At 43.7% G+C, this 25227-nt stretch overlaps 1 protein-coding gene across 1 annotated transcript in view; it reads right to left on the minus strand.

The window, feature by feature from the left end:
• Window positions 1-7354, minus strand: part of LOC147724776 (ly6/PLAUR domain-containing protein 2-like) — a 63061-nt gene extending 55707 nt beyond the window's left edge. Inside the window, exon 1 of the mRNA XM_086967064.1 lies at window positions 7277-7354. Within this exon, the coding sequence (XP_086823190.1) occupies window positions 7277-7328 (52 nt within the window). The 5' untranslated portion in view covers window positions 7329-7354. The remainder of the gene's footprint in view (window positions 1-7276) is intronic.
• Between the last annotated feature and the right edge of the window lie 17873 nt (window positions 7355-25227).

The raw sequence follows: 25227 nt of genomic DNA on the forward strand, positions 1-25227 counted from the left end.
GCTCCGGCTCCGGCAGGAGGCGGCGGCAAAGCAGATGTCGAGTTGCTGGATGGTGCCTGTGTTCACAGGGTGGCCACTCCTATGCCCATGACAGATGCTATTCAGTCTTCTGTGCAGCAAAATGTCGAAGTCCAGTCGTTTTCTTAGTTTCAAGTTGATTCAGGATGATCTGAGGTGCTATGGCACTGTTCCCACTCTTATTCCCAATCTGAGGGGTGGATCACCTGCTAGGTCCCTCCTCTGGGTGGGACCAGGAAGGGGGTGGTTACATCCCCTTTCCTTTGTCCAGCTCCATGCCAGAACTGGGGCTGGAAAGCCCCAGCACCGGTTTGGACTGGCTTATGCACGACGACACCTTGTGTGCCCCGGGAATGTCTGATTCTATTCAGCCCTGTCCTACCCAATACACAAAATCCTGTCTGGGGTGGTACTCGCACCTCCCAAGGCAGGAAACCCTTTGTCCAAGCCTCCCCCGCTGGAAGGACTCCCAGCAGCAGGAGGTCAGACTTGTGTCTGTGGTGGCAGCATCCATTTTGTGATGCTGGGGCTCGAGTTTAACTTTAACCGGGGTTCAGGTTATGTACATGTTGTGTCTCTCTAGAAGGGTGGAATGCTATCCCCGTTGACAGAACTGTCGAGGGGATAGTATTCCAAATCGTATGACACCTTACTCGACATGTTTTGATAAAGTCAAACCAAAGTTAGCATATAACCGCGAGGATTATAGTGGAGAAGCGTGGCTCAGTGGTTAGAGGCGGCAGACCTGGAAGCTGAGATTGGCCGTGGACCAGGGTTCGATTCCCCGCCTCGGCGGGTCTCGGGCTCAAAATTCCACGGAGTCGGCAATTCTCGCTCCGGTGCCTACTCGACTCACGGGGTCACACTCTGCGACTCTGGGCAATAGCTTGCTTAATCTCCACTACGGCCCCTCGCAGCGGGATGCCTGGCTTTCACCTTGTGGATACCCGGCCGGGGTATCTCACAGGGGAATACCAGGACGGGTTCCCTAAGCAAGCGCCTTGAGACCCCTGGGTTAAAGTGTTGCGCTATATAAATCGAAACACATTTACATTTACATTTACATTATAATGCACGTAAGAGTATATGGTATGGCAATATCCCAGAACAGCTAAGGGCGTTGTTCCCGACAGCTTCAGACAGGCTCTGCTCATGCTAGAGCACCATCTCACATGAAACCACGCACTCTGCCTCCAGGATTGCAGAGGCCTTCCATAGGAGTGGCTTATAGGTTACCATGTGTCCAGTTAGGTTAGATATAGGTATACTATATCTAAGTGAGAGGTGATTACACCAACTTACCCCAGCTGAGTGAACAGCCAGTTGTGTCAAATATGGAGGCCAGGCCAGGGGTGGCACAATACATGCTACAGCCCCTGGTAGACCTTCTATACACCTATGCCCTGGGTACCTGGAGTACACTGTTACAGGAGCCTATAAGGTGAACCAGTTCCAATTCGTAATGCACCTAGAGTGCATTGCATTAATTTAGAGAGAAAACAGCAGGCTGTGGGTCTGATTGGCAGGCCCACAGCCACATTAAGTCATAAACCAGTGAAGCAAAAAGCAAAAATTTGGGGTGACCATAGGATAGCAGACCCTACTCTCCTACAGTCGTGATGACCAAAAGACTTCTTCAGGGCTGTAACTATTGTAATAAATATAATCATATTTCTATTCAACTTTGGTCACACCACATAAGAAGCATGTAAAAGACAATCCTTAATAACACAAATTGGCTTCAAATACGGTCTCAACATCACTACCATAATGATCTTAAAGGAGGGGACCCATACTAAAGGTCCCTCAAGAAATGATGCACATATTTCATCAGAGAAGTTGATGAATTGTAAATAGTTCTTCAACTATATTAAATACAATGTCCTTTAGACACTAAACATGTATTACACATCTTAATATTCTATCATCAGAAGTAGAAATAAAGAAAGGGGGAGAGAAAAAAAAGATAGTATGCCAGTAGTGAAGAGAAATTTAAATTCTCTAATCTAATAACCGTTATGGTCAGAGAAAAAGTGCAGTGATCCCATAAGGACGTGAGCAGAAAGGGATATAAACGTGACTGTTTACACCATCCCAACAATCACCCAAAACCATAAGTGGGAAAACAAATCAAAAAAAGGTTTGTGAAAAACGAAAGAAGAACCGATGGCGAAAACCTCGTAGTGGTAGAGTTAATATAATAATCACATGAACACGAAAAGGTATAAAGGATGAACGTATACATATGAATGTCTGACAAAATATTGAAAACTAAAATATTGATATACAAAAATATCGGAACAAAAATATCGAAGTCAAAAATATAGGAATCCTATCCCTAACAAGGTAAGTACAAATATGTCGAAAATAAAATATAGAATGACAAAAATATTGTTTTGTAATATTAACAAAATAATACTTATAAATGTAATAAACATATTTAAAAATGTACTATAATATTTAAAATTAATACATAAGGTAATACAAATTAATATTAATAAATATATAATACATAATATATTGTTCATTATTAATAACTCTAAATACATTATTGTCATAACTTAAAAACAAATAAAAATGTAATAAATTACTAATACATTTATTTACATAAAATATTCACATAAATAACAATTAATAACAACATAATACTAATAAAAAATCTAAATACATTTTAGATAGCGTATGAGTAAAAATTACTATTCCCACTCCAGAGAGTGCGACAGTAGGGAAAGTGTTGGATAGCGTAGCAGTAACAATTACTATTCCCACTCCAGAGAGTGCAACAGTAGGGAAAGTGTTGGATAGCGTAGGGTTAAAAATTACTATTCCAACTCCCGAGAGTGCAACAGTAGGGAAAGTGTTGGATAGCGTAGGGGTAACTATTACTATTCCTACTCCAGAGAGTGCAACAGTAGGGAAAGTTTTGGATAGCGTAGGGGTAAAAATTACTATTCCCACTCCAGAGAGTGCAACAGTAGGGAAAGTGTTGGATAGCGTCAGGGTAACAATTACTATTCCAACTCCAGAGAGTGCAACAGTAGGGAAAGTGTTGGATAGCGTAGGATTAAAAATTACTATTCCAACTCCAGAGAGTGCAACAGTAGGGAAAGTGTTGGATAGCGTAGGGTTAAAAATTACTATTCCAACTCCAGAGAGTGCAACAGTAGAGAAAGTGTTGGATAGCGTAGGGGTAACAATTACTGTTCCAACTCCAGAGAGTGCAACAGTAGGGAAAGTGTTGGATAGCGTAGGGGTAAAAATTACTATTTCCACTCCAGAGAGTGCAACAGTAGGGAAAGTGTTGGATAGCGTAGGGGTAACAATTACTATTCCAACTCCAGAGAGTGCAACAGTAGGGGAAGTGTTGGATAGCGTAGGATTAAAAATTACTATTCTAACTCCAGAGAGTGCAACAGTAGGGAAAGAGTTGGATAGCGTAGGGGTAACAATAAATATTCCAATTCCAGAGAGTGCAACAGTAGGGAAAGTGTTGGATAGCGTTGGGGTAACAAATACTATTCTCACTCCAGAGAGTGCAACAGTAGGGAAAGTGTTGGATAGTGTAGGGGTAACAATTATTATTCCAACTCCAGAGAGTGCAACAGTAGGGAAAGTGTTGGATAGCGTAGGATTAAAAATTACTATTCTAACTCCAGAGAGTGCAACAGTAGGGAAAGAGTTGGATAGCGTAGGGGTAACAATTACTATTCCAATTCCAGAGAGTGCAACAGTAGGGAAAGTGTTGGATAGCGTTGGGGTAACAAATACTATTCTCACTCCAGAGAGTGCAACAGTAGGGAAAGTGTTGGATAACGTAGGGGTAACAATTATTATTCCAACTCCAGAGAGTGCAACAGTAGGGAAAGTGTTGGATAGCGTAGGGGTTTAAATTACATACTTATAAATTACATCTATCAATTAAATAATTATTTAAAATTAATTACCAATTAATAAATTTATTTACCAATTAATAAAAATAATTGTATGTTTTCTTCTAATTAATATTTAATTCTACATAATGAAATTACTTCCCACCCTATTCCCCTATAAACCCATAACCCGCTACAGAACATATTTATCAATTAAATAAAAATAATTACCAAAATAAATAAATATAATTACCAATTATTTTTAATTAATGTATGATTCCTACTAATTAATAATTATTTAAACATTATTACATTACTTCCAACCCTATTCCCCTATAAACCCATAACCCGCTACAGAACATATTTATCAATTAATCAATTAATTAAAATTATTTACAAATAATTCTCTATTAATTAATTAATAATTCCTACTAATTAATAATTAATTTGACATAATTAAATTACTTCCCACCCTATTCCCCTATAAACCCATAACCCGCTACAGAACATATTTATCAATTAATCAATTAATTAAAATTAATTAAAAATTAATTCTCAATTAGTTAATTAATAATTCCTACTAATTCATAATTACTTTAACATAATTAAATTACTTCCCACCCTATTCCCCTATAAACCCACAACCCGCTACAGTACTAAAAGACAATATTTAATTAAATTACATGAAAAATAAATAATAAAACATAATAAATACAATATAATATACACAACATTTATTTAAAAATCGATATTAGTAACATCGAAATTATTTATTTCGATATTATTGACATCGATATTTAAAACTTCGAAATTACTAATATCATACTAATATCGATATTAAGACTGTCGATATTACTTACCTTCTATATTATGTCCCATCAATATTTAAACTTCGATATAATTGTATATCGAAATTTAAAACTCGATATTTTGTCTGTGTACCATATATATAAAGTAGCTCACCATGTAAGTAAAAAATTAGGGTTTATGTTGAAGCTCTAAGAGGTATGCCTTAGTCCGTAATCAGCATCAACTCTTATACTGAAAACAAAAAGTAAAACAGTAACTAATCAGCACATAAGTAAAACCCTCAAGTCTTAAAGGACAAAGTTCCCAAGCGCGAAGACGAACCATGGTAAGTAATGTCCAAAGTAGAGTTAAAAACATATTTAACACTCACTTATTAATAAGATAGTTTCTCGATTTTAAGTATTCTCCAAGTAGTCTCTAATTCAGAAAGTCCATAAACCCAGTCCTTAGGGCCGGTAAAGAGAGTATACAACCCAAGCCGGTGATGTTTGAGTCAGTTTAATGCAATAAGAAATTCACTCCTGTCCTAAAAAAAACACAAGATAAGAGCATTCTCCGTGTCAATTATAACTGCTATAAGAAGTTATATTAATACCGCCCAATTATAAGGGAAATACAAGGTTTAAGCATATTATGATACACTCTAAAAGTAAGATCCGTAATTAATTGGGAACTAGTTCCTAATCGTTCGTGATAGTACTATAAGATGGAAACGAAAATCCCAAAGTTTAAGTGTAATAACCTGTACGACAAAAAACATACAACCCCCACAAGTGTGCAAACCACAATTTACCAAAATTACGGACGAAAAATCCTAAAAAATACCCTGAATGGCATACCTCCGAGTACAGAGCGATAACAGCAGTCTCTCGGTGTGAGGCGCGGTGCAGAAACTACGCGATATTGGTTAACTCCTTATCATTGCAGTTCCCCTAACCGAGGTAACTAAAAGCGGACTAAGTTTCACAGTCCCACCTTCATGTTTGTGGTCAAAATACGCCGCCATCTTATAATGATCAATATATAGTTTGTATAAAGACCAAGTAAGAAACACTCTTAGTGGTGTTTAATGAATAACATTTTTGTGGTATAGTCCGGATTAGGTTCAGTTGTCTCTGGTCAGCTGGGATACTTCACAGGATTCTCCTCTTCAGCTTTTCCCCATTCCTGGCCCAATCTTAATCCTAAGAAATCTTTCTGATTCGGGTTTTCAAGTGGAGGGGGTCTAACCTCATAAGATTATTATCGCAGGTCACAGATGTAAAGTGCGTCAGTCTCAGTCCACCTGCTATACTTTCATTTAGTAGTAGTAAAGTTAGGATTTTGTCTTAAAGTAGGATTTTGTCTTAAATTAGGATTTTATCTTAAATTAAACTTAAGTTTGTCTTAAATTTTGGTTTTAAGACACCATCCTAAATTTACTGCTACTAAATGCCTTCTGTGAATACCAAAAGTAGTAAGTTTAGGATTTTGTCTCAGATTAGTTCTGTGAATCGGCCCCTAAGTGATTAGCCTAGATTCCTGTGATAGGAATCTGGGCTAAACACCTAATTTCCATGAGCCTATAAAAGTGAAATGTAATGTGTGAAATGTATTTAAGTAATCCCCACTAGTTGAGTGCAACCTTGTGGCTCATCTCCCATCAACTGATATATATATCAGTACATAGATGCATACCCAAGGTGTAATTTAAATTCAATGCAAATATATTAAAATCATAGGCATAGATAAATCAGAACACCCTATGTACACAAGCTCAGCCACACAAAAACTGAAGTGCTACTGTGGCTCAGCAAAACTAATCTTCCTCCACTCGAAAGTGTTACATTCCAAATGCCACACCCCTGCATCAACACTGGAGGTGTGCAATATGAGTTTTGCCTTTGATGCACAAAAGATAAGAAACTGACAATGGTATGGTGCCCAGTGGACCGTGCTTGTGCCTGCAATGACAATGTTCTGTCTGTATAACCACACTTAAATAACTATCACCTGCTCCCCAGAAACTGCTGCAAATAGCACGCACAAACTTCACAGACACACCATATTTGGCTTAAAGCCATTTAACCTCATTCCATGGAGCAAACTCTGACACTCCTCTAAAAGAACTCAAATGCAGGTATTGGTCAGTAACTAATGCTATAAAAAAAGAAATAAACACTGCTACTACCATTGTTGATACTACTCAACTGTTATTACCAGTTCTAATAATGTAATACAACTTTCTTTACTTGCGCTTTTCTAGTACTTCTAGACTACTGCTGCTATCACCAACACAAATTCTGCTATTAGTACACCTACGACTGCATAACATCATGACTATGAGTCCTTACTCTACTGCTAAAAAGTATACTAGTACCATTACTACCACTATAACCATAGCTAAATTTTACTATTAATGTCTACTGCTACTATATAATATCACTACTTCTATTATCACATGACTTCTATTAATACTACCATCAACACTACTAATAGAAATGATATGCCTAAATAAAAATGCATTTTATATCTTCAATGTTATTTATTGCGAGTGCTTCTCTGATTTCATACCAGCAAAAAAAGCCTGTGAGTCTTACCTAGCTGGGCATGCAGGGCTACAGACAGCAGCACAATCAGGCTTGACTTCATCTTCGGAGGCAGGTTGTAGACTGAGGTCTCAGTACTGTGAGCTCCAGGGAGTTTATAGGTTCTCTCGCTCATGCCCAATAAACACTTACTAGGACATGTAGCCATAAACAAATATCATGATGAAATATGACCTTAATTAGGCCGAGCTAAACACCGTGTGGGTTCTTAAATTGCAAGCTACACCCTAAGCCTGCAATGTGTACATTTTCCATTCCCAAGTCAAGCTCCTCTGTTTGAGGGCCCAGGGTGGGTGTGGCAGAACAGGTTTGAGTTCCATGCCTCTCCACCTCTGTCCCCTTCCCACCACTCTTTTTTAATGGTATATGTGCCAATCCATAAAAATGAGGCCATGTACTCTCATAATCAGCTGGTTCTTAATTAATCACTAAAATCCCTTCTATACAAACACAAAAAATATCTAGTTCATAAATTACATTTTTTTCAATGTATTGAGTGCTACTCTCTTCTATAGGTGCTCCACTGCAGGCATCTACACTTCTGTATATTCACTAGGGTGCCCTACTTTGAATAGCTAGCACGCTTTTAAATCATGCAATTCATTCAATCATATATAAAAAGAACATCTTCAATGCACCACACACTATTTTTGTTTCAATCTCCTTATCTAAAGCATTACTGTGCTAATTGACAATTTTCAGGATCACACAGTTCTATCCAATAATAGATAGCCCCCGCCCCCTGACAGTCTAAGTCATATGTTGGTCTCTTGAACTTTTCGCCATACTTGGAAGTAGGCAATGGTGGTTGGAGTCACGCATCTAAAAAACTCAGCTCTCATCCCATAGATGTCTCTAGTGGGAGTAGTATTTGTAAACCGAATTACTTTTAGGTACTATTACACGTTTGCCAATCAGATATACTCATAGCAATGAAAGAGAGATTTACCCACAAACAAGACTAAAACATAAAAGTGTTGATTTGTATTTTACCTGAGTTGTTATGTGCTGATTATAGCAAAATACGGATGCAACAATCAAATTTATAATATCATTCTAAAAGATGTGAGGCATTATCTGTTTCTCCTCGGGATGACAAAAGGAGAGACATGTAACTCGGAACAATGAATGTGCTTGTCAGGAAAGCTTGGTTTCTGGCCCTTAAAAGGTGGTAAGCAAAAAACCCATGACCCCTAACTCTGCAGAACACTACAAGACCCACTCATAAAAAATCAAAGCATCTGCTTACTTTTTACCATTTCTACAAACTATTAACGGTCTTAGGAGACAAAAGCAGGTTATTCAGTGACTATTGTAATTTCTACACCAGTGGATTTTAACCTGTAGTACGTGGATTCCTAGGGGCTCAGGACGCCTTTTCAGTGGGCATCCCACTGTTTAGAAAATTAAATAACATTAGCAGATTAATAAAGTACACATTCAAATAAAAATTATAGCTTTTTAATTGTTCTGTTAATGTTAATGAATGAAAATTTTGAAACTAAAAATGAAGGGCCTCCTTTACTATATTTTGACACACGGCAGCACAGCAAGCCATCCTGCTGTGCGTGAAAACAAAATGTCTGGAATATGCCGTATCTACAATATTTGGCGCATTCTTGTCCGTCTTCCCTGTGCCAACACACAAACATCAGCTGTGCACCAACACAGACACCCTTGCAAGGGTGTCTGTGTTGTGGGGACACTTTCCTGCACAAAATCAATCATTGATGGCATGTTTCTCTTTCTATGCATGCTGCAGAATGCAGCACACATAGAAAGAGGAAAAACCAAGGAGTAATAAAAAAGTATTTTACCTCCTTGTGCCACTGCTATGCCCCCCCAGGGGACGTGTAGGATTCTGACGCATTCCCAGCTTTGCAAAACATTGTAAATCTGGGAATCTGGGAATGTGTCAGGTTCCATGGATGATGCATGGTAACGCCCAAAGTGACACCCATGTAACACCCCTTTCAAGCAGAGGAATGCGAGAGAAGGTCCTATATTTACAAGGCTATTAAAAGTCGCACAGGGTGACTTTATGGGGCCTTGTAAGTATGGGCAAGCCCATTGCTCTGCCGGTAAATCAAAATAAGTGATACTCTGGTGGCCTAATGGGCATGTAAATGAGCCCCTCAGTTGGTTTCCTTATATGATTTCTGGGAGCAGCGTAAGTACAGCTAACAGATTTAGTATTGACGAATCTCAACTTCGACTGAATCACCACTGATTCATACCAACAGAAATAGAGCGTGCACTAGGAGCAAAACAGACTATGGGTCCAATTCACAAAAGTAAACTCAATCAATCAATCAATCAGGGGTTTATAAAGCACTCTACTCACCTGTGAGGGTCTCAAGGTGCTCGGGCATCTTCAGCACAGTTGAAGAGCAATGTCTTGAGGTCCTTCCTGAAGATGTGCAAGTTAGGGGAGCATCTGATGCTGACTGGGAGCTAATTCCACGTTTTGGCTGCAATGTAGGAGAAGGCCCACCCTCCTGCTCTGCTTCTGCGGATGCGGGGTGTCTCTGCTAGGGTGAGGTCGGCAGATCCGAGAGTTCTTTTGGGTGCGTGGAAACAGACTCTGTTGTTGAGGTATTTGGGTCCGATGTTGGGGAGGGATTTGTAGGTGTGGGTGAGAAGCTTGTAGGTTATTCTCTTCTCGACCGGGAGTCAGTGTAGGTCTTGAGGGTGTTGTGTCATGTGTTCGTCATGTGTTCTTGGGGTCCCCAGGACGAATCTGGCTGCGGCATTCTGGAGGGTTTGGAGCTTGTGTAGGAGAGTCCTGTTGACGCCGGCGTAGAGGGAGGTTCCTTAGTCCAGTCTGCTCATTATTAGTGCGTGGGTTATGGTTTTTCTGTGCTCAGGAGGTATCTATTTGAAGGTCATTCAGAGGATGCGGAGGCAGTTGAAATTGGTGGAGGCAACGGCGTTGATCTGGCGTTTCATGGTGAGAGAGGAGTCAAGGATGATGTTGAGGTTCTGAGAGTGGTCTGTCATGGTGGGAGGACTCCTTAGGGCAGGGGCCACCATGTGTTGTCCCGGGCGGAGTTCGAGGGTCCCAGGATAAGAACCTCAGTTTTCTTAGTGTTGAGCTTCAGGCAGCTGTCCTTCATCCAGGCTGGGACGTCTCTCATTCCTTCCAGGAAGCTGGACCTGGTGTCCTCGGGATCCTTCATGAGGGAGAGGATGAATTGGGTGGCATGAGCGTAGGATATTATGTTAAGACCATGCTGTCTGACGACGGCGGTGAGGGGGGCTATGTAGATTTTGAAGAGCGTGGGGCTGAGCGATGATCCCTGTGGTACTCTGCAGTTGATCTCTGTGGGTTCGGAGATAAAAGGGGGGAGTCTGATCCTCTGGGTTCTGCGGGCGAGAAAGGATCGGATCCAGTTGAGGGTGGTTCCTTGCATCCTGGCATCATTCAGTATGGCTGCAAGGGTGTGGTGTGAGACGATGTCGAAGTCCGCGGAGAGGTCTATTAGGATGAGGGCTGCGGTGTGTCCCTGATCGAATAGCATGCAGATGTTGTCAGTGGCGGCAAGGAGGGCGGTTTCGGAGATGTGGTTGCTGCAAAATCTAGACTGGGAGGACTCTAGGATGGCATGCTCTTCTATAAATGCGACCAGCTTGGCATTTACGACTCTTACAGTAATTTTGGCGGTGAACGGGAGTAGAGAGATGGGTCGGTAGTCCTTCAGGTCTGTGGGGTCGGCCGTGGGCTTCTAAAGAGGGGTTTGACATCTGCCTGCTTCCAGTCATCAGGGAAGGTGCCGGATTGGAGGGAGGTGGGGATGGACCATCCAAGTTCAGGGGAGAAGTTGTTGGAGGCCTTCTGGTAGATGTGAGGTGGACAAGGGTCCGTGGAGCTCCAGAACGGGTTTTCCTCATGGTCGTGGTGATGAGTTCCACCGTGGTGGGGGTCCAGGTGGTGATGGTCGGCTGGTCGTCTGCGGAGGGGGATGGGGTGGTGAATGGTGTTTGGTCGCTGAAGTGGTCGTAGAGGGTCCTTATCTTCTGATGGAAATAGGTGCTGGGCTTGTTGCAGTGTTCCCGGGATGGTGTGATGTCCTTGGCCTCACTGGCAGGTTTGGTGAATTGCTGTATGACGTTGAAGAGTTCTCTGGCGTTCGTTGTGTTGGTGTCGAGTTTGTTCTTGATGAAGATCCATTTGGTGTCCCTTATGAGCTGGTGGTAGTTCTTCAGAGCACTCCTATGGCGGTATAGGTCTTCTGTGGTCTTTCAACTTTGCTATATTTTCTCGAGGGTGCGTCTGGCGTCTTGGAGTTCGGTATTGAAACAGGTGGCTTACAGGGGGCGTTGTTTAGCAGGGTTGCGGAGGGGCGATCTTGTTGGCGCCCCTGGAGATCCATTGATGGAGTTCTTTGGCTGTGGAGTTGGCGTTGGTTGTGGCAGAGGGGGGTCTAGGAGGAGGGTGGAGTTGAGGTGTACCTCCATGATTTTGCTCCAGTTCCTTTGTGTTGGGCGTGGGGCCGGGTTGGGTGCGGTGGTGGTGTTGGAGGTGAAATGTACGTAGTGGTGGTCGGTCCAGGTCGGCTGCGTGGTGTAGCTGAAGTGGACGTTTAACCCTCCTGCGAAGATGGGGTCGAGGGTGTGTCCTGCTGTGTGCATGTGTTGACGAGCTGCTTCAGTTGAAGGTTGGAGAGGTTGTCGAGGAGGCTTGTGAAGTCGGGGTCGGTGCGGTTGTGGAGGTGGAAATTCAGGTCTCTGTGTAGATTGTAGTGTGCCGTGGCGATGGCATGAGGTACGACAAGGTCGGTGATTGCTGTTGTGGCCAAGGAGTGAGGTCCCAAGGGTCTGTAGGTGAGGGTGCCGTGGGGTGTCATCCTGGGGGAGGTCTGGATCTGGAAGTGGAGGTGTTGTTTGCTGGAGTGGGGGTCGCTCATGCTGGAGGTGGAGAGTTGGAGGGAGGTCTTGTGTGCAATGGTGAGTCCACCTCCTGGGCGGTGTGGGCGGTCCTTCTTCTGGATCTTGTAACCATCGGGGATAGTGGTGGCGATGTTTGGACCAGAGGTGGTGTTAGTCTAGGTTTTCATGAAGAAGGCAACGTCGGGCGTGAGGGTGTCGATCAGGTCCCAGATTTCTATGCCGTGTCTGTGGTGGGAGCGCACCTTGAGGAGAATGCATGTCAGGCCTTCGGTGTCCTGGCCATCCCATAAGCTTGCAGGGGCATGGGGGACTGTAGATGGTGAAGGAACAATGGCAGAGTCTGCAGGAGAAAGGTCCGTGGGTGGTGTTCGTGAGAATTCTGGCAGTCTGGGTGTCTTCCGGGGATCAGAGTGAGGAGGGTGGGGGCATCATGATAGTGAGGCTCTGGGGGACCAGGGTTCTTGGCACTGGCCATGGTCGGGACGCTGATGGGCACAGACGGGCTTGCCTTCATCACGCCAGTGGCTCGACCGCGCAGTGGTTGGCATTTTGTAGGGGAGGGGAGGGACACTCAACTGGGAGGCGGGAAACGGGCGAGGGCAGGGTGAGGGGCTGCGGGTCAGTCAGCAGTGGCAGGAATCCGGGAGAGGGAACGGCGAGGGGAGAGAGTGGCAGTGAGAACAGAAGATGAATGGGTAGAGGAAGAGCAAGTGGAAACACAGTAAAAGGGCAAACAAATGCACAGAATAAGCAGGAAAATATGCAGTGAAAGGGGCAAGGAAGCACAATATGAGCAAGAGTATATATAACAATACAGCAGATTCAAGACGAGCAAGGGAATACACAGTGAAAGGGGTAAATAATGCACAAAGTGAGCAGGAAAATATGCAGTCAAAGGGGCAAGAAAAGCACAATATGAGCAAGAGTATAATAATACAGCAGAGTCAACAGTTACCACGATGCGGCAGGTGGGCCACAGCAGCCTCGAACACCCTGGCTGGGGATGCAGCGATTGGAGCTGCCAGGAAGAGTGCAGGCCTGTGACCGAGGTGTAAACTGAGACGAAAGTCTAACTTTACAACTTTCGGTATGCACAAAGGGCATTTACGAGTAGTAAAGTTAGATTTTTTTCTCAGTTTTGGTCTCAGTTAAAACTTAAGACCAAAACTAAAGTTTAACTGAGACAAAAGTCTAACTTTACTACTATTACTACTACTACTATGCCCTTTGTGAATACTGAAAATTGTGAAGTTAGGCATTCATCTTTGTTTACCTTTGTGAATCAGGCCCAAGTGTATCACTTCTTTTAGAAATTAAACTACATTTTGAAAAGCTCCAAAAGGCCCCTTAAAATTAAATTGAGATTTTTGCATATTTTTTGTTTGGGAATTGGATACAATATTCATAACCTGTGCTTTTGTTTGATGTATACTTATTTCTGTATTCTTCTACGCTATTTTGAGGTTCAAATCGTAGAAATTGCTTAGGTGGGGCTCCTTGGCTTCCAGTGCGGATTTAGGTGGGAACTGCAGAAGTTGAAAGGTTAACACCCACTGTTCTAGACTACAAAACCCAGCCAACGTACGCAAAATTCCAACAACAAGCATTATGTCTTTACTGATGCATATAGTGTGGTTGTCATGAATAGATACATTAAGATAGTGGGATAGACACAGATTTTACACATATTCCAGGGGAATACCAATAGCCAAATAAATGAAATAAGGACACTAAATTAAATTATTAACATGATTTATAATTTGGCCCCATATTCTAAATACTACAATGACATATGGAATGAATCTATCTCAGTTGATCTATCAAATTTATACTCGAGGGTATACATTACTACTTGATACAATCAGTACCAGGTTTACCACCTGAATTTGAAATTTTAGGAAATCAGTCTGGCGTTTTAATGTTTTATGTGACAAGGTTAAATGTTTGTGTTGTGCAATTACAGCTGAATCCTCAGTGGATTATTTTTTAGACAAAAAGAAGGAGCAAGAGCTTTTTTTTCAGAAAAGTGAAATCTGTAATATGGATCAATCCTGCAAAAATGTGGCAGATCTGACCTCCAAAATATGTTGACTTCATACCTATGCAACTTAACAAAGGTAATATAAAATATTAGTGATCTCCGAAATAAGTATTAATCTATTGCAGCGGAACAAGAAAAACATTGGGGTCGATTATGTTGGCGGACGGACCTGCGTCGGTTCGCCACCCCCGCGGTGGAGGGACTGTCTACAGGGGCAGCGGCGTTCCCTCCATAGCAATTAGGCTGTGACCGCCACCCTGGCGATCACATCCTGTATCTTTAACATTGCGGTGGGTGCTGCTTGAAGTAGCACCCGCAGCAAAGTTAAAAATGCATGCTTTGTATTTGAATGCACAAAGCGGCAGGCACCGCTCGGTCCCTGCCGCTTTGTACATGCAAATGCAGCCCATGTGCACCAGCCACCCCCCCTTCAACCCGGGGGCCCGCAACAGGCCCCCAAAGCAAAGTCCGTATGCTTTTCCGTGGCGGAATTGCTGCCACGGAAAGGCATCTGCTTTTGGCCATCCTAAGCGATGTCTGATAGACACCGCCACCATATGCGACCGTAGCGGAAAAGCGGCGAACGGACTTCTGTTCTGCCATGGTCCCCCCGCCATTGTAATACGGCGGGTGGAAAATAGGTGGCGGACAGGTTAGGATGGCGGACGGATCGCCACCGCCTGCATGGCGGTGGCGATCCGTCCGCCATCCTAATTGACCCCTATGTTTGTGATCATATCAAGCAAAAATGATAGATGGCCAACAATATCTTTAATCGAAGTAAAACTGCATGGTATATGTTTAACTAGCCATATAATCCCATTAGACCAACACTTTTATCAAGACAATGGTGATTTAGGACCATTACTTTTTGAGATATACTATGTTGAGTAGCCATTGGGGGAATAGTGTCAGTTTGATAGAATGTTGTTAGGAAAGCCATAGCCACTATCAAAAAAACTTTACACCTTGATGACTCTGCTTTGAATAAACCAGAACAGATGTCAGTGGATCAAATAACTTGAACATCAAAAAACCAGGCTGAGAGGAATTGGATGACATTAGGACCCCCTGTAGCGAGCAGTACACTTGTGTAAAATAGCAAGAACTGATATTTCAGAAAGGTCAACAGAAAACATGATAAAATGAATGAATCCGAATATTTACCTAATTTTGGGAGAAATGTGTTTGCTAGTTGGTTAATAAAAGTGGTTTATGCACTTGACAAAATAAATGGACTCTGTCACTATATGACACAAGACTTCGATCAGCGGATTGTGGGGATTTCTTCCTTGCCTTTGTAATTGTTTTTTACATTTTCACCAGGTTGGGGTGTAATATTGACTTGGGCTAAAGGGAGAGATTAATTAGGAAACCATTTTTATTTTGATAGAATTGCAACAAGCACGTTATTTTGAGGAGTTTTGGTCTTGCTCAGCATACTCTATGGTCCGCATCTTCATTGTCAGAGAGAGAGTGCTTACAGGTCATCCTCCTTCCAAGGGTCGGCCATTTTTAGGTCGAGCCTAGGATACGCTGTCTGCAAGACCTTCTGTAATCCCTATATGGAGGTTTCATTGGTTCACTCCAGCGTTGCTCTGCTGTCCTGGCTACTTACCGGCTGGCGCTCCTGATACATCACTTATATTTTATGGCAAGGAGCAACGGCCAACTACAGTTTAGTTGCGCTGTAGGTCTGTATCTGTTTTGTTTAGGGACTGCTACCGCCTTGGCACCCACATCACTGGCCGCCATGCACATAAGTTTAATATGCACGGGTGCTGCTAACATATGTTGTGAAAAAATATGGCATTAAATTGATTTCTTATGTCAACAACACTCAGCTAGTCGTCTTTTTGGGATGAGCCAGTTCAGTTCAAGCAATGCCTTTAGAGGCGATTAACTGGATGAATTGGAATTGCCTAAAGTGCAATACTCACAAAAGTGACGTTTAATTCTTTAGTGGGCCCCTCAATTTTTGGTCAAATGACTGTTGGCCCGACTAACTAGGACTCCCTCCTCCAACTGCTGTGGTGGTGAAAAGGTTAAGAGTCATATTAGACAACACTCTCTCCTTCAGCCATCAGATCTCTGTAGTAGTGGGCCATGTTTTGCCATGCTAGGGGCATTAAAAAGGACGCTTTGTTCCCTTTGATGTTTCGAAAACCATATTCCATGCTGCTATAGCCTTAGGACTGGACTACACTAGTGCTCTTTATTTGTGTCGTTATGCTTATCTACTTAATCAGTTACAGATTTTGCAAAATGCAGTCAGGTTTTGGGTCTGCCTGAACCTCAATTGGTCCATTTACATCTGAAAGCTCCTCACTGGCTTTCTGTCAGTAAACATATCACTTATAAAGAATGTATGATGGAATTCCGCATGTGTTTTTCACGCATCTCTTAGGAACGCCGTCATTTGAACGAATGCGTCTTTAGCATGCATTTGTTTCCCACACAAATCATTTTTAACAATGTGTTTAATTTACTATTCCAACTCCAGTCTGTGCAACAGTAGGGAAGCTGTTGAATTTTAATGCCAACACCACTGTTGCCGGCACTCTGAAGGCACAACATGATTCTGGCTTCGTCCTTAAGGACGTTTCCCACTTATAAAGCCTTAGTTATTTCATAGTCCATTTACAAGCTTTATTCGACGATTGTCATAAAAGCATATTATACATATAAAAACATCTGAAGTTGATTACATTTTTTAAAAAATATTGTAAAATTACAAATTCATGAAAGTGAATGATAATATGATCTTAAAAAGACAAAACAGGTATCAAGCGCATAGAATTGTCTCCCCCACAGGGTAAAATTACACTGTTGACAGTTTATTTCTGATAGTACAGGCCCAGCCTAGGTATTTGGCCGCGGCTATGCACACAGTCAGATTTGTACTAGAGCAAAATATTCTAACTGCTACCAGACCACTCCTGGTACCCAAGAGCCTACACATAGGGCATAGCCAAATTTGCTGAGGGACTTTCCTCAGATGGCTCACAGATATCTGTGCACCATACTTATAAAATATCTGCCTAGCCACACTTTACATTCAGAACATGCTTGGAACCTAGGCATAATCCTGGACAGCAACCTAACCATGGCAACTCAGATCAACTCCGCCTGCTCCTTGAGCTTCTTCATCCTCTGCATCATTGGTAAGATATTCAAATGGCTACCCTAAAGCTCAAGACACACCATCACCAAAGCCCCCATCTCCAGCCAACTGTACTAAGGCAACGCTCTCTATGTAGGAATCAAAGATCACCTTCTCCTCCGACTACAATCCATACAGAACACCACTACAAGACTCGTCCTGGATCTCCCTAGATGAACCGACATCACCCCTGACCTCAGGCAACTCCACAGGCTTCTGGTGCAGAAAGGATGGCAGTTCAAGCTACTGGCCTACACAAACAAGGCCTTGCACAACTGCAGACCAACCTACTTGAACCACTGACTGAACTTCCATCAGCCCAGCAGATACCTCAGTTCCACTTCTAACTCTATAACAGTCACCCGCTGCCAGTGTTGCAGCAGATGTGGAGGTCGCTCCTTCTCCTACCTAAGCAGCAAAAATATTGAACAAGCTACCCTTTCAACTCTGGATCTCCTCATCTCTTCCAGAAAATTGAAAGTCCATGAAGACCTGGCTATTTGGCTAAGCAACTGGACTCTGCCAGCGCCTGGATACCCTCGAGGGTGACAAGAAGCGATCTGCAAATCTACTGACTGATTTTATGCATTGCTAATGTCATTGCTCCTGTGTTTTAATTTCTTTTCCATTTCAGCTGAGATTGACACTACAAGGGTGTAATAGCTATGGCACAGGAACATTCCTAATACTAGTCTTCCTCGAAACATGTGGATTGTTTTACAGGTAATGGAGAAGGGAGGAGTGTTATAATGATCCATTTAGAATGACACACCCTCTCTTCTCATCATTCTGGTGTGGGGAGTATTACAAATCAACACAGATTGGCAAAGCACAATCAAATACATTTGGGTGCTGAATGCTGCGAAAAATGATTATGCTTCAAGTTTTCAAGCACCCATTCTTTAATTCCATCAAAGAAGACCACAAGTTCTCAATTACAAATATAAGAAATATATTCCAATTCTACTTTCAAAGAAAATTACAGAGCATCTAACACGATCGGAAATAGGAAAAAGGCATTCTTTGGTACCAAAAAAGAGTACAAACTAGGTTAAAGATCAATATTAGATCTCAGAGGCACCAATAAATACATCAATAAAGAAACATTTAGCATTTTTACATGTCACCAAATGTTTCCTGTATTGAATAAAGGATATTATTTGTGTACTGTGGACCTAAAGGATGTGTATTTCCACATTCCCAACAGTGAGAGAAAATTCCTGAGATTTGTGGTCGATCGAACTCATTACCAATACAGAGCCCTACCCTGCAGGTTAAAGTCAGGCCTGAGTACATGGTAGTAGTTGCAGCACATCTATGACAAAGGGGAGTCTTTATACAATCCTAACAAAATGATCAACTAATTAATGCTGGAAAGATTTTTGAATTCACTTTGAAGTTTATTGATGAATTAGGATTTCTTTTTTTTGGGTGAAGAGAGTATCTACTCTGCAAATGAAGTGTCGCCAATTACAAGTGATGTAGAATCCAATGTTGAGATCTAGGGACTCATGCATATTTAGAGTTCAAAATGTCAGAAAGTATTTTTTTCAATCACATAAAACTAATTTTAAAGATGAAAACACATTGTTGCGCCCTATGGCAACATCCTAAATGAGTCGTAAAGGATGAGGCACTGTACATTTTCAAAACGTTGTAGCCTAAGCAATTCAATCTCTTCAGTTTTTTTTCAACAAAACCATCATCAGGACTGAATAAGCCAAGCACCAGTGTAAAAACCTGCCATCACAAGAGAGTCATATAAGAGTAAGGGTCGAAGTTGTTATTATATAAAGGCAGCATCGTAGAGCCACAAGTGGCACTTCATCTTTTTTACAACATTGCCCAAAAGATAAAGGCATTAATTTCAATTCACTTTTGGCAAGACAGAAGCACAAGTACTAAGAACTAAAAAAAGAAAGAGGTCTAAGGCTCAAGCTGACTCCTTTTAAATTATTCAGAGAATTCACTGAAAAAGGAGCCACCAATATTAATAGACCAAACCAGATCCCCTGTTTTTTTGTTTGTCTCTGCTATATTGTGTATTTGTTTACTTGGTATTGTTTTAATATTAGAATACGCCTCCCAGCAGGAGCCTTTTTAATTATTTGTACCATACCCATCCCATGTGGTAGTTTTTGGGGTAAAATATCAAAAATCAATGGTGTCAGAAGCAGGACTCCTGTAAAGACAAAATTCTTCTATACCAAGAACACTTACAGTATCTAGTGTGTCTCTAGCATGGTGGAATGGGTTGTAAGACATTACAACACATGCCTTTACCACACATCCTTTACTTCACAATGCCTTTACCACGCATTGGGTTTATGAGACAAAGCTGTACCACGCATGTGCCTTTACCAAGCATACCTTTATAACAAAATGGTTTGTATATTTCAGGTGATTCAAACGCCAGTAGGTAGTTATAGTCAGAACCTAGTTTCCATAGGAAAAGAGTTTTTAGTTTTCTCAATATCTTTGGTGCCGGTTGACGAATCTTAGCGAATTTTTTAAACTAGTGGCCCGCTCCGGCCAGTTCCTGTCTTAAACGTTTTGGGGTGATTCGACAAGCAGGGTGAAGAGAAGTGGGTTCCACATGACAGGTAGGTGAGAAACAGTACTTTATTGAGCGTCCAGTCACAGCAGCTCCCCGGCAGCAACTGCCAAGGGAAGAATTATACAAGTGTTCCACGCAGGGAACATTCTGTGTGGAATGCCAGGCAGAGAGGAGAAGTCCCAACACACCTCCCTTTCTTCATAAAGAAAACAAGAGAAAAGAGAAAGGTAAGGAGAAAATAGAATACAGAAGAGAAAAGACAGAGGCAAACAGAAAGATGAAAACAATGTAAAAAAATGCAAGGGAAAACAAAATGCATCAATTCATAATGTAAGCAAACAAAGGTTAGTGATCCAGGAATTTACACCATCACATAGTCCTGAAATTTAGCAGGAACGGACCTTACCCTGGAGGAATTTTCCCTCCGCGGAAAGCTCCCTTCAGAGTGCACAACACCACCCACCTTGGGAGTAGGAGAGGAAACGCTAACCCCCAACCACTTCCCGACACTCTCAACCATGGGGCCAGGCACAATAGAAACCATGCTCTTGCTCCAAACCCTTCCATCTTCCAACACCACCACATAATCCTTCACTCCAGACACCATCTTAGGAGGATAAAATCGTGACTCCCCCTTACGGAGAAACCCAGGTTTCTTTACCCTCACCCAATCACCAACCTTCACTTTGAAAGAAGACAAACCGTCCGATCCAGCATCATACTTGCTCTGAACCGAAACCCTGACATCAGCTACACTAGCTAAACAAGCAGCATCCACAACCATCCTGGACATCCATTCCTTGTTCAACTTGGTACCAGCGACCCTGCCACGCAACAAAGTAAAAGGAGCAACTCCAATTGAAACATGCGGAGTGGTTCTCACAGCCCACAACATGTCGCTAACCGCTTGGCGCCACTGCAAACCATTCACCAATGCCAGTTGAAGATGCTCTTTGACAACACGATTGAAACGCTCAACCAAACCGTTGCTGCGAGGATGATAGAGTGACGTACAAATATGTTTAATTCCAACCTCCTTGAAAAATGAAGCCATTTCAGCAGAAACCAACTGCGTACCGTTATCTGAAACTATCTCTTCAGGAAAACCCTCCCTAGAGAAAACATCACGTAAAAATGAAATCACCACAGAAGAACTGATGGAATCAACAAATCTTACCTCAGGCAACTTAGTCATATAGTCAATCAACACCAAGATAAATTTGGAAGTCGAACCAACGAGACCAGAAGGTCCAGCAATGTCCAAAGCTAACTTGGACCAAGGAACACTCTTCACAACAATGGGTTGAACAGGCAAAGGACGGGTGACTTGTGACTTATCACTAACAATACATTCACAGCATTCACGAACAAAATGTTCAACATCCTTGTCCACAGACGGCCACCAAAAATCCTGCCTCACCCTGCGCTTCATGGACCGAATGCCCGGATGACCTTCATGAGCCAAACCAAGAATTTTGCCACGAATTGAAACAGGAACAACCAATAGACCACCTCTTCTCAAAATTCCATCAACAAGAGACAACTCATCCTTGACTCTCAAGTAAGGAATAATGGTGGCAGGACAAGCTTTTTCACACGGCCAAGGTTTACAGAGGAGATCAATACCAATCTGCATGTCAACATCTGAAGCAATCCCCTCCAACCACTCACACTCCGAAAGGGCACACCCAACAGAGTCACATAAAGAGCCACCCGCACAAACCACTTCCAAATCATCAGTCGCAACGCTGTCATCACCATTGGAAAGGGGTAGCCTGGATAAGTAATCAGCAACCACATTCTTCGCCCGAGCCACATACTCAAGCTGATATTGGAATTCCTGCAACCTGAACTGCCACTTGGAGATCCTTGGAGTCGCCCTGCCACCACCTTTGGTCGTGAATAAATCGATCAAGGGCTTATGGTCAGTTCTCAAGACAAACCTGTTGCCCCACAAACAAATTTTGAAATGCAAAACTCCCCACCACATTGCTAGAGCCTCCTTTTCAATGGTAGAGTAAGTTCCCTCAGCACCCCTTAAGGTTATGGAGGCAAAACCAATGGTTTCCTCGCGACCATCACCCCTTCTCTGCATGAGGACAGCCCCAACCCCACATTACTTGCATCAGTGGAAAGAATGCACAAGTCATTGATGTTGAATAATTTCAGAGGGCGAGCACCAATAATCTCTTGCTTGATGACATTGAAATTGCTATTACAATCATCATCCCAAATGAACTTGACATTTTTCTTGAGTAGGCTACGCATAGCAGCGGTTTTGGTAGAGAAATTCTTAACAAATTTGGAGTAATACTCCACCAGACCAAGATATGAACGTAATTGATCCTTGTTCGTAGGAACAGGAGCATTTTGGATGGCATCCATGATCTTGACCTTTGGTTCAACCCCATTCTGGGAAATGTGGTGACCAATATAGTCCACCCCGTCTTGAAGGAATTTGCATTTGTCCTCCCTCAAAGTTAACCCACTAGACCTTAGTATGCTGAGAACGAGTTTGACACGTTCATCATGTTGAGAAAAAAGGGTCCCAAAACGTGTTTTCCCCAAGTAATTTTCCATAGGAAAATTTTGACACAGCTGCAGCCCGAACTGCTGAACAGAATTACACCAAATTTGGTAAAAAGGTAGGTCTTATTTCAGAAAGAGCCCTTTTTCTTAAATGGTTTAAATCCATTCCTGAGAACTTTGACAAAGAAAAAGTTTCGATATCTAGGGACGCAGTGGAGTCGTGACCCGTCCCGAGCCCGAGCTTCACTGTGATTGGCTGCCAACACGCCAAACCAAGAAGTGTTGGCAGCCATCTTGTGACTCTGTAGAACCGAGTCACAAGAAAACAGTAAAACAAAGGTGAAAAAAAGACAAGGGAGCAGGGTAGAAACACCCTGACCCTCTAGGCCTGCTCAGGGGTCCCACAAGTACCCCCAGGGCCAAATAATGCATATTTTTGTTTTAAAATTTTGCTGAAATTCACGGGGGCCTCATTTTAATGAGGCTGCCGGGTGGGCCAGGTCCCGGGGGCATCTGCAAAAAATATTTGCGGGCCCCCACATCCCCGGGGACCGCCACCACCCCGGGGCTATCTTTGTAAAATACGGAAGGGCACACAGCCTTCCTGCAGCCCCAGGGATTGTCATTCCCAGGAGCTTGTTTAATTTGTGGGGGGCCTCCAAGGCCACCCCAAGCCCCGGGGACCGCCAACCCCAGGGGCTTTTCTGAAATATTTATGGGGGCACACAGTCCCTCCCGCATCCCTGGGGACAAGCCCCCCTGCCTGGGGGGCTTGAGCCTCCCCACAAGCCCCCGGGACAGACATCTTCCCCGGGCATGAAAAGTGTAAAATGGGGGTCCGTTATGGACCCTTGAGCCCAGAGGACCGCAACCTCCCAAGGGCTATTTTCATGAAGGGAGGGGGGCCAGGCGGCCCCCCTTCAGGAGGCCTTGATGGCCCAGGGGATCGCCAACCCCCCAGGGCCGGCTCCTGCAGTGTCCGGCGGTGCCCACCCCTGGGACATTGCTGTTTGCTATGGCAGGGCTGGAGCCGTACGGCTCGCGCCCTGTCATAGCAAACTTGCAATGGATTTTGGAAGCGAGAGCACAGAAACCTGCTCTCTCTTTCAAAATCCAAAGCAGATTGCTTTTCCAAATGGGGAGCTGCATGTCAGCAGCTCCCCGTGTGGAAAAGCAATGCCGGCACCCAAGGGCGCGAGAAGCCGGCGGGACCATGGGGGCATTGGGGCTCCCCCATGGTCCCCAACTAATAGGGCCGGCCTGGGGGATGGGGTCCACAGGGCTACAAGTGGCCTAGGAAGGGGGCCACATGGACTCCTCCCCCAAAATAAATAAATAAAGGCCGGCCACAGGAGATGGGGTCCCCGGGGCCAATAAAGGCCTCAGGAGGCATGCAGCCACCTTCCAGTTCAGATTTTTTTTTTTTGTAAGGGGTCAGGCCCTGACGGATGTGGTCCCCAGGACCCAAAAAAAGGAAAAAGAAAGGGGACCACACAGACCCCCTTCTAAAAAAATTATTTTAAAAAAAGACCGACATTGTGCTGGAGACCCCACCCCCTCCCAACAACACTCTGCAAACATGCTCTGTGGCATGTTTTAAGTTGGGGAAATAATTCCCCTTCAATTCTGGGAGCCCCTGAAGGCCAACTAGCTCACCAGGTACCTCCAGTATGTGCCACAGGGCTGCCTTGCAGAGAGGTAGTCCGGGACCATGCCCCTTTTAAACACCTATCTGCAACATGGAGAAGTGTGGCTCAATGGTTAGAGCGGCAGACCCTGATGCAGAGGTCTGGCCCGGGACCAGGGTTCAATTCCCCGCCTCTGCGGGTCTTGAGCTCAAAATTCCATTGACCTGATAATTCTTGCCTCGGTGCCTATTCCAATCATGGAGTCCCACTATGCAACTCTGGGCAATAGCTTGCTTAATCTCCACAACGGCCCCCACAACATTAAGGATGCCTGGCCTCCACGTTGGGGGTGCCCAGGAGTGGACGCCTCACAGGGAAAGCCAGGATGGGTTCCACAGCGGTATTCGTACAAGCGCCTTGAGACCCTTGCGGGTGAGTAGTGCGCTATACAAGTATCAATTTACAACATAGCTCTGTGGCGCTTAGTGGATGTACCTGATGGGCTAGTTTGACCCCAGGGACCCTCAGGACTCAAGGGAATTTAATCCCCCAATTAAAAACACACCAGGGGGCACGTTTGCACAGTTGTGCAGGGACGGGGAGTGGCCTGATTTGACAGGTGTGCAAACACATCCTGTGGCGTGTTTTAAGTTGGATGATTAAGTCCCCTTCAACCCTAAGGGTCCTTGGGGGTAAACTAGCCCACCAGGTGCCTCCAGTAAGTGCCAGTGAGCTGCATTGCAGAGTGGTGGTACCAGCCACGCCCCCTTTTTATACCACTCTCCAACGCACCTCCATGGGGCTATGGTAATAATGTGCGGGGGGCACACACCCCCTGCAGCCCCAGGGACCACCTCCTCCCCTGGGCTTCTTGCTAAATGTATGCTTGGGGGGGTCCCAAGCCCCCCACGCTGCCCCGGGGACTACCACCTCCCCGGAGCTCTTGTTTTAAAAAAAAGAGATATGTGGGGGCAATAGCCCACCACATTCCCCCAGGGACTACCACCTCCCCGGGGCACATACCTATTTAAATTCAGGGGTCCTTAGCAGACCCACAGTCCCGGGGACCCTCACCTCCCCGGGGCTATTTTGACAAAGGGAGGGTGGCTGCGCGGCCCCCCTCCAGGAGTCCTT

This window comes from Lissotriton vulgaris, chromosome 4_1 (assembly GCF_964263255.1).
Source record: "Lissotriton vulgaris chromosome 4_1, aLisVul1.2, whole genome shotgun sequence".
Taxonomy (NCBI): Eukaryota; Metazoa; Chordata; class Amphibia; order Caudata; family Salamandridae; genus Lissotriton; species Lissotriton vulgaris.